This window comes from Geotrypetes seraphini, chromosome 12, assembly GCF_902459505.1.
Source record: "Geotrypetes seraphini chromosome 12, aGeoSer1.1, whole genome shotgun sequence".
Classification (NCBI taxonomy): domain Eukaryota; kingdom Metazoa; phylum Chordata; class Amphibia; order Gymnophiona; family Dermophiidae; genus Geotrypetes; species Geotrypetes seraphini.
This window is the reverse complement of record NC_047095.1, coordinates 84,589,485-84,604,087: the sequence shown is the minus strand read 5'-3', so window position 1 is coordinate 84,604,087 and position 14,603 is coordinate 84,589,485. Positions and strand designations below refer to the sequence as shown.

General features: G+C 45.1%; 1 protein-coding gene across 7 annotated transcripts in view; it reads left to right on the top strand.

Annotated features, from left to right (window-relative positions):
• RALGPS2 (Ral GEF with PH domain and SH3 binding motif 2) overlaps positions 1-14,603 on the top strand; it is a 595,760-nt gene that overhangs the window by 381,528 nt on the left and 199,629 nt on the right. For all 7 annotated transcript variants that reach the window (XM_033915477.1, XM_033915478.1, XM_033915474.1 and 4 more), the window contains exons 12-13: positions 1,716-1,848; positions 2,246-2,397. In XM_033915477.1, the coding sequence (XP_033771368.1) occupies positions 1,716-1,848; positions 2,246-2,397 (285 nt within the window). The remainder of the gene's footprint in view (positions 1-1,715; positions 1,849-2,245; positions 2,398-14,603) is intronic.

Here is a 14,603-nt window from a genome sequence, read left to right as displayed (position 1 = left end):
TCTGGAACCATTACCAACTCTAAAGAAACATTGAAAAGGTCAAACAGTGGAGCCACCAGAACTTAAGTTCCTTCAGTACCCTTAAATCAGCGGTCTCAAACACGTGGCCCACGGGCCGCATGTGGCTCTCCAGGTTTTATTTGCGGCCCGCGGTCTGGAGGCATCATTCTCTTCCTTTTGGAGCAGCAGCCGGCTCGTTCGTTCATAGCCGCGGGTTGGCGGCTCCTTGCGCTATTCACTCCTGCATCGGAAGCCTCTCTGATGTCACAACATCAGAGAGGCTTCAGACGCAGGCGCGGATCTCGCAAGGAGCCGCCACCCGTGGCTTTGAAAGAACGAGCCGGCCAGACAAGCTGCTGGTCCAGTGGCGTACCCAGGGGGGGGTGCGGTCCACTGTTCTCCCTAGAGTGCGGCTCGTGGCTCGTCTAGAGCAGTGGTGCCCAACCTGCTTCACTTCCCTTCTCACTGCTGCCATCGGGGATCAGGCCGGCACTGTGTTCTTTGATCTTCTTGCTTCTCTTCCCTGCGGGGCCGACCAACTCTGGCGGCCCGACGTCAATTCTGACGTCAAAAGGACGTTCTGGCTAGCCAATCGCTGCCTGGCTGACCGGAACGTCCTTTCCGACATTAGAATTGACATCGGGCAGCGAGAGTTGGTCGGCCCTATGCAGAAGTGAAGCAGGAGATGGCCTGTTCCCGATAGCGGCAGCAGCAGCAGCCTATTCTGCGGCAGCGGTGGCATGGGGGAGGGCGGGAAGGAAGAAAGAAAGAAAGAAGGTGGGGTGGGGTGGGGACAGGGAGCCAGAAAAAAAAGCAAAAAATGGGGCACGGAGGAAGGAAGGAAGGAAGAAAGAAAAAGGAAGGGGACAGGGAACCAGAAACAAAGCAAAAAATGGGGCACGGAATCAGAGAAAGACAGACATAGAGAAAGAAAGAAAAAGTTGGGGGAGGGAATGAGGTCTGGAGGAGAGGAAGCATACAGGAGGCTGAAAGAAGGGAAGAAGTATTGGATGCACAGTCAGAAGAATAAAGTGCAACCAGAGACTGATGAAATTACCAAACAAAGGTAGGAAAATGATTTTATTTTCAATTTAGTGATTGAAATGTGCTAGTTTTGAGAAAGAAAAGATATTGAACTTTAAATGTGAGTGCTGCAGAAAAAAATAGAGTACTTGGAGGGCCGCAGAAAAAATAGTTAATGTCTTATTAAAGAAATGACAATTTTGCATGAGGTAAAACTCTTTATAGTTTATATATCTTTCCTTTTAACTGTTAAAGGAAAGTTTTATAAACTATAAAGAGTTTTACCTCATGCAAAATTATCATTTCTTTAATAAGACATTAACTATTTTTTCTACGGCCCTCCAAGTACTTACAAATCCAAAATATGGCCCCGCAAAGGGTTTGAGTTTGAGACCACTGCCTTAGATGTATCCCATCTAGCCCCATCCCTTTGTCAGTCTTCTGTTTAGCTAGCTTCTTGCTAAACATCTCATGAGCAGGGAGATTTCTTTGAGCTACCCAGTTACTAATTCTGTTTTAAATGTAGAAATTTGGCTTTAGATTTTTTTTACTTGTGTTAGTATGTTAAAGCATTTGTTTTTAATTTTATTAAACATTGGAATTTGCAGTTGGAATCTCTTATATAGAGAGGATTATGCTGTGTGGGTGGTCTTGTTCGAAGCTGACAGCATCCTACTATATTCCTTTAATAGGTCCTGAAGTAAGTGCATCACCACAGTGTGGACGCAGAATTGTTGCAGTGGAAGGAGTGTTGCCACCGACACCACCGTCACCAAGGAACCTACTTCCACATGGTCACAGAAAGTGCCACAGCCTGGGATACAAGTCAGCATTTTTTTTTTTAACTGTTCGCATGCACACACCCTTTATAGTTCAGATTCTGCTTCTCTAGAAAACTTTGTAAATCTTGTTTAATACCTGTGTAGTACTGTTTACTCTGCCACATGGATCATATCTTCTATGGACGCATTAACGTTTAGCGCGCGCTAAAATGGCAAGCGCCTTAGTAAAAGGACCTCTTTGTTTTTGTTTTTTTTACAAATGTCAAGCATGAAAAGCAAAGTTCTCAGTGGCAGGTATTTTTTTCCCCAAGACAATTTTTGTATAAGGCATATATTGGGATATAGTATAATAGAAAGCATATAAACAAGACAAGGTTGTTCTATTGTCTAAAAATGGTTGATTTAAATTACAGTGTGATAAACTATCATCTTCTTTTCAGTTTTATCCATAAAATGAACACTACTGAGTTTAAAAGCGCAACATTCCCTAATGCAGGACCAAGACATCTGCTGGATGACAGTGTTATGGAAACCAATGCCCCATCCCGGGGACAGGCAGAAAGTTCCACTCTTTCTAGTGGAATATCAATAGGTAAGAAAAGACAATGATACAAAACACTAGTCAACTTTGTTACTGAAAATATGGGAGTTTGAGGATTTCTTTCAATCTGTTTTCATGTAGGGTCAAAATCTGTTAGAAATATTAGTTCTGAAAAATCTTCTAGGAATTTACATGTAGAGGATTTGGTCCAGTGGTTCCCAAACCTATCCTGGGGGACCCCCAGCCAGTCAGGTTTTCAAGATATCCCTAATGAATATGCATGAGAGAGATTAGCATATAATGGAAGTGACAGGTATGCAAATCTCTCTCATGCATATTCATTAGAGATATCTTGAAAACCTGACTGGCTGGGGGTCCCCCAGGACAGGTTTGGGAACCACTGATTTGGTCCATCACTGGATTCATAGCCCCCACAGAACACTTTTTTCCTGGTCTTCTTCCCCACTTCGCTGTCAGCACACACGCTCTTCTCCAAGGGAGCAGGTGCTCTCCAGGGGGATGGGATATCCTTTGAAGTCCTTGTCATAAACATCCCTCCAAAAGATAACTCGGAGAACAGATATGATGTGTTCTGACTCTCTCTACTCAAGTTCAAAACAATTACTGCTTTCAGAGAATCTTTTTGTCTTGAGGTTGTACAGCATCTATATAATAAAAGGCTAACTCGCGCATGCGCACTCCTATTTCCGTGCTTCCATGATCCGTAGGTCCGTGGCCGGCAAGAGTGCGCTTACTACGGCCACACGCGAGGCAGAGAAATTTTAAAACGCGGCACTCCCTGCTCTCCAGCAATGGCATTTTCTGCATGGCGGTTACCACAGATTAAAAAAGAGACTACGGCGGTGGAGATAATAGGGGAAGCAGAAGAACCCAGCTGTTTGCAACGGCCCCGCACTCTGAACGGCTCCCTTGCTGGGGTTTTTCGTGTTGACGGCTTCTCTTGCGTCCGGCCGCAGCTTTGGACAGAGGGGCAGCATTTTCGTGGGAGCCGGCCTTCGCAGAGGCTTGCAACGCGGGGACGGATGCGAGAGGGGCTGCTGCCGGAAGGGGGGCCAGGGAGTGAACTTGCTTTGCTTTGGGGGGAGGGGTGTGCTGGGTGCAGGGAGCAATCTTTATTTGCTTTGGGGAGGATATAGAAGGGGGCCATAGAGAAAGACAAAGAAAGGCAGGCAGGTGACAATGGAGACATAAAGCCAGACAGCGCACGAGAACGAAAGACAGTGGGCAGGGAGAGAGACAGAAAGAAAGACAGACAGACAGGGGGCCAGATGGAGAGAGACAGACAGAAAAAAAGACCAACAGAGGGAAGGAAAGAGACAGAAAGAAAGAGACAGGGGCAGGGAGAGAGACAGACAGAGGGAAGGAAAGAGACAGAAAGAAAGGAAGAAAGAGACAGGGGCAGGGAGACACACAGAAAGAAAGACAGAGAGACAGACATATATTCTAGCACCCGTTAATGTAACAGGCTTAAAAACTAGTTGAATAAATAAAATGCTTTAATACTTTCCTCTATCTTGGTCTGCAATCCCCTCTAGTAATAAATATTCTTCAAGATGTGATGTCATTTAACGGCACCTGGTGCGGATGCTACCTTGCATTCTATAACATAAGAATAGCCATACTGGGTCATACCAATGGTCCATGTACCCCAGTATCCTGTTTAACTTTAAGAAGCATTGCACCATGTATGCATGAGTGCCTTCCCATCCATTGTGGGTGCATGATGCAGCAGTGAGGTTGTATTTAATGGGCCCTCCTCAGCTTGTTATAAATTTAGTATTAGAATGGTTTTCTCTCATAATTTTTGTGTTTTAAAATAATTTCTCCCTACCCCTTTATTTGTTCCAGGGTTGTCCAACATCTCTCCTCGAGGCCCGCAGTCCAGGAGGGTTTCAGGATTTCCCCAATGAATTTGCATAAGATCTATTTGCATGTACTGCTTCTATTGTATGCAAATAGATTTCATGTATATTCATTGAGGAAATCCTGAAAATCTGACCTGGTGGGGGCAAAGGTTAGATACCCCAGGTTTAGAATTTTTAGCAAGTTTAAGTTTTCTTCGTTTTGGGGGGTTTTTCTCGCTACTGAGGCCCTCTTAGGCCTGAGCACCAGCTGGGGTAATTGAGCCATTTGAGCATCATCTATTTTCTCTTGATGTCACAGAAAACTCCCGTTGAAGCTCTGCTCTAGGTGCAAAAGAGTCATTTTATTTATTTATTTATTTGTTTGTTTAGTTTAGTTTTATATGCATAATGCATAGACAAACAAATTATGAATTTACATGTGTACAGTAACATTAGATATAGAGTCAAGTTTAGCATATAATTTGGTCATTTAAAGTTAACTTATGGTTATTTCCATCTTCAGTTAACAAACAAGAGTGATCTAGATCAGAGTATATTAGAATACATATGGTTGGAAGGGAGTGACTGGATTTATGGGAAGAGGTAAGTTTCTATTGCTTTCCTGAAGTTCAGAAGCCCTTTGAAGGATCTGATATGAGGAGGAAGTTGATTCCATTAGCTTGGTAGGAAGTGGGAGTAGAAACAGCATCTGGTGCTCTGGAGTTGGAGGGTATGACCAGAAGGTATTTACAGAGGTGTTTCTTCCTGAGAGTGCAGAGGTCTTTTTGGGAGCATATGGAGGAAGTTTGGCTGATATGTGGCTGAGCACCATGTTGTGTAGGGACTTCTATGTTGTTATTAGGCCCTTGAAGATACATTTGGCAATGGGTAGCTAATGGGCTGATGATAGTACTACTGAGATAGAGTCACGGGGGTGGAGGCTTTTTAGGAGTCTAATTGCCGCATTTTGTATGCACGCATTGCAGGCGCCATAGATTTTTTTTGTTGTCAATCTATTGAATAGTGTGTTATAGTAGTCCATGCAGGACAGGATAAAGGCAGAGGGAAGTTGAGGCCCCATAAATCTCAGTCAACTGCCCAATCTTAAGCAAGGGTGCACTTTTCACTGACACTAGCAATTCATAGCCAGCATAAAAGTATTTGTCCCAGATGATCGTATTGGCCAAGGCAGATCTGGTTCCTGCTTCTTTTGGAGTTATCTTCTAAAGAACCTTGAAGATTAACGTGTTTTCCAGGCATCATGCAGAATGATGGGTTGCTTCTGCATACCAACCTCTGGTCCCTGTCCCTCACAGCATGAGAGAAATTTGCATATAATGGAGGTGACAGACATGCATATCTGCCTCATACATATTAATTAGGGCTATGCTGAAAACCTGACTGACTGGTGGTCCTCCAGGACAGGGTTGGGAACCATTGGTCTATACAGATGACATACAAAATGTGAGAGGGGAGAGTGTTGCAGTGGAGAAAGCTACAGCCTCAGCACCCTAAGGTTGTGGGTTCAAATTTACACTACTCCTTGTGACCCTGGGCAAGTCACTTAATCCCTCCATTGCCCCGGGTACATTAGATAGATTGTGAGCCTGCAGGGACAGACAGGGAAAATGCTTGAGTACTTGAATAAATTAATGTAAACCATTCTGAGCTCCCCTGGGAGAAAGGTATAGAAAACTGAATGAATGAATAAATAAATAGCTAGATTGTACACTAATAGTAGCCTTGAAGTTGATAACCTTTAATAGCAACCTGAAATTAGTGGTAGAATGGTTGCATTCAAACAAATTCAGATTAAACCCAGTCAAATCTAAGGTTCTTGTCTTCAACGACTTACAAGCTCCTAAATCAGTTGTCAGGATCTAATGTCCCTACTGTTGAGTCAGTCATTTAAAGTATTGGAAGTAAGTCTGGACAGTGTCCTTACTTTTCATTCACATATTTCCAATATTGTTATTTCAAATTCCAATTGATATAGCCTATCTGACACATCTTCTCTATTTTTGTGGGTTCTTACAGGTTGTCATATATTGGTGGTCTTCCAGGACAGGGTTGAGAATCACTGGTGTAGTGAAAAGAAACTAGGCCAGGTGATTGAATAAGGTGGAGGCAAGGACTGAACTTTGTGAAACACCCATTAAAGGTATAAGAGTGGGAAGCATGTAGGAAGCAGAAACCCGAAGTACAGCTATATGATGGGAGGGATGATAATGGGTGAAAGTACCCTAGAAAAGGACTTGGATAATAGTGGACAAGAAAATGAAGCCATCGGCGCAGTGCGCAGCAGCCTCTAAGAAAGCGAATAGAATGCTAGGTATTATCAAGAAAGGTATTACAGCCAGAATGAAAGAAGTTATCCTGCCATTGTATCGGGCGATGGTGCGCCCACATCTGGAGTACTGCGTCCAATATTGGTCACCGTACCTTAAGGATATGGCGATACTTGAGAGGGTCCAGAAAAGAGCGACACGATTGATAAAAGGTATGGAAAACCTTTCATATGCTGAAAGATTAGAGAAACTGGGGCTCTTTTCCCTGGAAAAGAGGAGACTTAGAGGGGATATAATAGAGACTTACAAGATCATGAAGGGCATAGAGAAAACGGAGAGGGACAGATTCGTCAAACTTTCAAAAACGACAAGAACGAGAGAGCATTCGGAAAAGTTAAGAGGGGACAGATTCAGAACCAATGCTAGGAGGTCCTTTACCCAGAGGATGGTGGACACCTGGAATGCGCTTCCGGAGGGTGTGATAGGACAGAATACGATATTGGGGTTCAAAAAGAGATTAGATAATTTCCTGATGGAAAAGGGGATAGAAGGGTATAGATAGAGGATTACTATACAGGTCCTGGACCTGATGGGCTGCCGTGTGAGCGGACTGCTGGGCATGATGGACCTGTTGTAAAGATAAGAGGAAAACCATTGGTAAACTGTGTCTTTTAATGCCAATAGATTTAGAGTCTGGACAGAAATAGATTATGATCTACTGCATCAAATGCTGCAGAGAGATCTAGTGAGATAAGAACTGCATTACAAATTCTTTTTTTTATATATTTTAAATTTTTATTGAAAATTTTGTTTTTCAAAAATATACAAAGCATAAAAAATGGGAAACAGCAGATGACCTATAAAAAATACAACAACAAGAGCTTTCCCAACTAGCCAAAGGTAAATATAACCCACCACATCACAATTCTGACAAGCAAAACTAACCCCAGCGCCCGCCAACAGAGCAAGCTCACATTTCCCCATCCCACCCCCATCCCCTGCAATAGCAAAACCCAAGATTGGCGTGGAAACGGCAAACAGCACTAAACTAAACCCCCACCACTCTCCCAAATGTAGAATTACAAACATGTCTCTCCCGTCACAAAAGCTCCAATTTAGTAGATATCATGGTCCAAAAGTCTAGATATTGAGATAATAACCCTTCTGCTTAGCAATCAACAATTCCATTTTCCCCATATTATAGAATCGCAATCTCCAGGCAGTCAAGTCAGGTGCAGTGGGAAGTTTCCAAGAACCCGCTATCAAACACTTGGCTGCTGCCAAGCCCCATCTCAATAGATGGGTTTGCCACTTAGTAGAACAGACATTATAGAGCCTCAACAGACAACTCTGAACAGACATTATAGATCAGGGGTGTCAAAGTCCCTCCTCGAGGGCCGGAATCCAGTCGGGTTTTCTGGATTTCCCCAATGAATATGCATTGAAAGCAGTGCATGCAAATAGATCTCATGCAGATTCATTGGGGAAATCCTGAAAATCCGACTGGATTCTGGCCCTCGAGGACCGACTTTGACACCTGTGTTATAGAGCCTCAACAGACAACTCTGAGGAGAGAACCTTGTAGGCATTTTCTTGCACGAGCACACAAGCCACCACTTTACCCACTTCAGCACATATAACAGACCAATCTTTAGAAGAGAAAATACTCCCCAGATCATGCTCCCAAGATGTCTGAAACGAACAAACCGTAACCATACTACCTCTCCAATATTTATAGAAAACAGAAATAGGCCGAGGGACCGTTCGCAGCAAAATCCACAAATTTTTCCAAATGTTCCCCCTCCACTGGTGACTTATGATCCCAACGCTGAAAGCATATAAAATGTCTCACCTGGAGATAAGCTCAATAATCCCCCTCAAGAACCCCATACGTATGCTGCAGCACTGGAAAGGGCACTACTCCCCCCAGGTGAAGAAAATCTCAAAGTCACCAACCCCAGTCCGGCCCAGCACTCAAATACTCGATTTTCCATACCTCTGGGAAACTGAGGTTCCCCTCGCAAAGACATCAAAAGGAGACCCTCCCCAGCAGGATTAAACAGACACTTTGCCCTCCCCCAAACCTTAATTAAATTAGCTAAATAGGGGTTAGTTATCCCCGCCAGCCACTGTTGCTCAGATAAGGAGGACCACGGTCTATTCCACAACATTCCTGGACCAAGTATACTCTGCTCTAATTGAACCCCCCATTTGGTATCCCCGATGTCCCACTCCAAGAGTATATGGAGCTGCATGGATTGAAAATACCAGAGTATATTAGGTACCCCCATATCACCTGTTTCTCTTGCTGCCCACATAACTTTTTGCGAGATACGGGCTGGCCTATTTTGCCAAACAAACCATTTAAAATCACCCTGCAATCTTCGAAGAGTCGCAGCTGGAATTGGTATGGGTAGCATCTGGAAGAGAAACAACAATCTCAGTAATATATTGTATTCATCTTTAGAACTGCTATCCTCCCCCACCATGATAACCAAAGGCCATTCCATCTCTGCAGATCTGCTCTAATCTTACAGGATTACAGGAAGATAATTAACAACATACAATTTAGTAATATCTTTGGGAATATGAATACCTAAGTAGCGTTACCCCGTGGATGCCCAACAAAAGGGAAATTGCTCCTGAAGGGCCCGAACCTCGCCCTCAGTTAGTGTAAGATTTAATAATTCTGATTTGGCAAGATTGATTTGGAAGCCAGAAAGGCATCCATAGTCCTCAAAAATGGACATTAAGACCGGAATAGAAGATTCCGGCTCTGTAATATTCAGCAAAACATCATCTGCAAAGAATGCAATACGATGACCCCCCCCCCCCATCGCAATCCCCTGAAGATTTAGATGGTTCTGAACCAATACCGGCAATGGCTCAAGATAAAGTGCAGACAGTAAGGGGGGAAAGAGGATACCCCTGTCTGGTACCTCTAGCGATGGGGAAAAAATCGGTGTATCCCTATTAATCCTCAAACCCGCTCTAGGGCAGGGGTGTCCAACCTTTTGGCTTCTCTGGGCCACATTGGCCGAAAAAAATTTTTCTGGGGCCGCACAAGCACTAACACTAGCTGATGAGCAAAAAAAAGGTGGATCAGATCCCAAATTTGCAATCACTAATATAGAAGATGTACGTATCTAATAATAAACCTTCATTAAAGTCGCTGGAGAGGAACACAAAAAAGCAGTAATAATTACCCTGACTGAGTGATCCATGTTCATCATTGACAGTGGGAGCAGTCACAGGCTTCCACATCCCCATTCTGATGAGCAGGGATGCGTGCTCCTGGTTCTTCCATTCACTTCTATTACAGCTACAGTGAGCCTCTTCAGAGCAGGGATGCTGAATCAGCTGTCAGCAGCGCACGTGGAGGATCGTTTAATCAGGGTAAATATTACTGCTTTTTTGGGCCTCTCACTTTGAATATCTCCCCTGCTGTAGCTAGTAGAGATCCCCAAGCCTCACCAACTGACACCAAACTCCTTCCCCTCTAACTTCCCAAGTTCTGCAGCTAGCAGCAATATTGCAGAGATGCTGCCTTCCCTCCTCCTTGCCCCCCCCCCCCCCCTTAGCCTTCATGCATGAAAACGGGCAGCTTGTGGATATTGCCATTGGCTGCAAAGCTTGGAGATTTTGAGTTGCCAGACTGGGGGAAGATGTCTTCAGTTGGCAGGGCTTGGGAATCCCCACTAGCTCAAGTATTTATAAATTGCACTCTGGCAGGGAGAAACATTTGGTGCCCATCCACTAATTTTGGGCTCCAGTCCCTCCCTCAAATCAGCTGTATATGACTACGTCACTGAATACAAAAATAATTGTGATGCACATATCCCAAAACTAACATATTCCAGTTAATAAATTCAAAATAAAACCATTTTTTCTACCTTGTCTGGATGTTTTGTTTTTCCATCATCTTGGTCCCAGTTTCTCTTTCTACTTTTTCTCTATCTTCCTCTATGTTCAACTGATTCTCTTTCCAGTGTCTGCTGTCTGTTTTTTTTCTCCTCTTCTCTCGTTCCATTTCCTTCTTATGCCTGTCTCTAACATTGATTTTTCTCTTTCAGATTTCTTAATTTTTTCTTTTCTGCCTCTGTCCCCTCAAATCTTACCTTCTTTCTCACCCTTCTTCTTTTTAAATAATGTTCAGCTACCTCTCAATTATCCATCTTTTCTCAGTCTCTCCTCCTCTATCTCCAAGGTCCAACATTTTGCTCTCTCTTTTCTGTTTTTCTTCTTCCCTCCCCCCTTGATGCTGAACAATGAAATGGAGAAGAAAAAGAGATGCTGCATCTCTCTGCCTTCTATCCACAGGCCTAACATTTCTCCCTCCCTCCCTCCCTCCCATCCCTAGATCCAACTTCTCTCCCTTTCTCTTCCCAACTGCCCCCATCCCATCTCTCCCCCTGCCTGCCTGATTCCCTTCCCCAGGTCCACCATTTCTTTATTTCTCTTCCCAACTGTTCTCCCTTCAAGTATCTCTTTCCCTCTTCCTCCACACCACCCCAGGTCCAACTTCTCTCCCTTCAGACCATTGTCCACCATCTCTTTCTCTGTCCTCTGTTTCTGGTCCCATGAGCTCTCCCCCCATGCCCAATATGGCACTTCTTTTAATACCCTCCCCCCCAAAAAAAAAAAAGTCCAGAAGGCTTCCTCGGCCCAGCATATTCTCCCCCTTCTTTCTGCACCTATGCATCTCTATCTCACTCCTCTCCCACCACCATGTCCAATAATTCTCTCTCTGTCTCTGTCCCTCCTCTCTCTTCCCAACAGTTCTCCTCTTTCTTTATCTCCAATTGCACCATCTCTTTCCCCCTCTCTCAGACACCCAATTCTCCCTTTCTATTATCTCCCTCACCTCTGCATCTTTTCCTCACTCCCTCCATTCTTCCATCTTATGGCTCATGCTCCCCTCTATCTTTCCCTTCATTCTGTGTCCTAAGTTCATGCCCCTCCCTACTTCCTTCCATCATTTTTTCCTAAGTTTGTGCTCCCTCCCTCTCAAGTCCTCTCAAGTCTCTTGCCCTTCTCCCTCCCTCCCTTCTGTGCTCCGGGTATTTACCTTCAGGCTGGCTCCCTCCTCACTGCTAGTCATTTTTTTTTTTTTTTTTTTTGCTGAAAGCCGCAGGCAGCGCCTCACTCTCAAGTCCCAACACACCCTTCTCCCTCCCTCCCTTCTGGGCCGCGGGTGTTTACCATCTTGCCTGCTCCCTCCTCCATCTTGCTGCAGCGTTCGCTCAAAGCCATGGGCAGTGGTTTCCATGCGCTTCCTGTGGCTGATCTGGAAGCGTTCCCTCTGACATCGTGATGTCAGAGGGAACACTTCTGGGTCAGCCGCAAGAGGCTGAGCTCACAAGAAACTGGGTCTCTTATTCTGCCATATAAAACAAAAGATCCTATCAAGTAAGTAGGCAAAAAACTTTCTAGGAGCAGTAAGAGGTAACATCTGAAACAAGGAAAGCGTACAAGACAAGATAGTCATTTTAACAGTGGAAATCCTAGGAAACTAGGAAAACGGTAACAAGGACCACCGCTGTAAATCAGCCTGAAATACAAGCAGTAGGTGAGAATAATTTGACTGAAAAAGGTCACAGTAAAAGACCATGAGGCAGATCCCCAAATAAGTAAGAGATCTCAATGCCCATTTAAATGGAAAGGAGGCTTGTAATGTCAAGAGCAATCTCACATCTATTGAAAGATTGAGAGCCTCTATCTTAGTTATGTTGACTTTAAAGCCAGAGACCTTACCATAAGCCTCAAACTTTTTAATCGGGTTAAGGAAAGAAATCAATGGTTTGGTAAAATGGGCAATTTTGTATGAGTCACCCACGCTTATTCCTGTAATATCAGGGTTTGCTTGTGTAATAGCAGCAAATGGCTCCATCGAGAGGGGCAGAAGAGAAAGGAAGCAACTCTGCTGAGTCCCCCTACCCTATGCAAACATTGATGAATTCCCTCCATTAATACACACACATGCCAGTAAAGCATACTGCTTAAGCTGTTTCAGGCTCACTTCAGTTACGTAAAGGGGAAGCGACCAGCGAGAGAGGAGGTGGGGCCGTTGGACGATGGGGATAGGAAGGGAGTGATAAAGGAGGATAAAGAGATAGCTGAGAGGTTGAACACGTTCTTCTCGTCGGTTTTCACGAGAGAAGATATATCTAATATACCGGACTCAGAGGAGCTCATGAGTGGGGAACAGGCTGAAAAATTGGAGCACATAGAGGTAAGTAAGGAGGATGTCCTCAAACAGATAGACAGGTTAAAATGTGGCAAATCACCGGGTCCGGACGGGATCCACCCAAGGGTTCTGAAGGAACTAAGACAAGAAATAGCGGACACAATCCAGCATGTTTGCAACCTATCCTTAAGAACTGGAGAGGTACCAGAGGACTGGAGATTGGCGAATGTCACACCTATCTTCAAAAAGGGATCGAGGGGTGACCCCGGGAACTACAGGCCGGTGAGCCTGACTTCAATTATAGGGAAGATGGTGGAAGCTATGATCAAGGACAGCATTTGCGAGCACATTGAGAGAAATGGCCTACTGAGAAAAAGCCAGCACGGATTCTGTAAGGGAAGGTCGTGCTTAACGAACCTTCTGTACTTCTTTGAGGGAATAAGCAGTCGGGTGGACAATGGGGAACCCGTCGACATCATTTACCTCGATTTCCAAAAGGCTTTCGACAAGGTTCCACATGAAAGGCTGCTTAGGAAGCTGTGGAACCACGGGGTGGGAGGGGATGTGCACAGATGGATCGAGCACTGGTTGTCGGGTAGACTGCAGAGGGTCGGAGTAAAGGGCCAATTTTCTGACTGGCGGGGAGTCACGAGCGGTGTGCCACAGGGATCGGTGCTGGGGCCGTTACTCTTCAACATATTTATCAATGACCTGGAAAAGGAGGCAAAGTGCGAGGTTATAAAATTTGCAGATGATACCAAACTGTGCGGCAGAGTTAGCTCCAGGGAGGAGTGTGAGGATCTGCAAAGGGACCTAGACAAGCTGGAAGACTGGGCAAACAAATGGCAAATGCGCTTTAACGTGAAAAAATGTAAGGTCATGCATATAGGGAAAAAGAGCCCGTTGTTCAACTACAAAATGGGAGGGGCATTGTTGGGAGAAAGCAGTCTTGAGAGAGACTTGGGTGTGCTGGTGGATGCATCACTGAAGCCATCTGCACAGTGCGCAGCGGCCTCGAAAAAAGCCAACAGGATGCTGGGCATCATAAAGAGGGGCATAACAACCAGGACGCGGGAAGTCATCATGCCATTGTACCGATCGATGGTGCGTCCTCATCTGGAATACTGCGTTCAATATTGGTCGTCATACCTCAAGAAAGACATGGCGGTACTTGAGAGAGTCCAAAGGAGAGCAACGAAACTGGTAAGAGGGCTGGAACACTGCCCATACGCCGAGAGGTTGGACAGGCTGGGGCTCTTCTCTCTGGAAAAAAGGAGGCTCAGGGGTGATATGATAGAGACCTTCAAGATCATGAGGGGCATAGAGAGGGTGGATAGGGACAGATTCTTCAGGCTGAAGGGGACAACAGGTACGAGGGGGCATTCGGAGAAACTCAAGGGAGATAGGTTCAAAACAAATGCAAGGAAGTTTTTCTTCACCCAAAGGGTCGTGGACACTTGGAATGCGCTACCGGAGGAAGTGATCGGGCAGAGTACGGTACAGGGATTCAAACAGAGACTGGACAGATTCCTGGGGGATAAAGGGATCGTGGGATACTGAGAAAGTATAGAAACCTAACCAGGTCGTGCATGTGTAAGACCGGAGGGCTAGGACTTCGATGGGAAGATAAGACTCATCAGGAAACCAAGGTGGCATGGGGGCCCCTTCTGATGATTTAGACAGGTCATGACCTGTTTGGGCCGCCGCGGGAGCGGACTGCTGGGCTAGATGGACCTATGGTCTGACCCGGCGGAGGCACTGCTTATGTTCTTATGTTCTTATGTCAGAGACATGCCGCTCTCCAAAAGGTCTCTCCTGTGCTGATTTCTAGGCGCGCACACAGGCCTCTTTGACTCTCTCAACTCCACAGTCTCCTGCCACACCTTTTAATTTTGAACAGCCTAATAGCTAGGGATC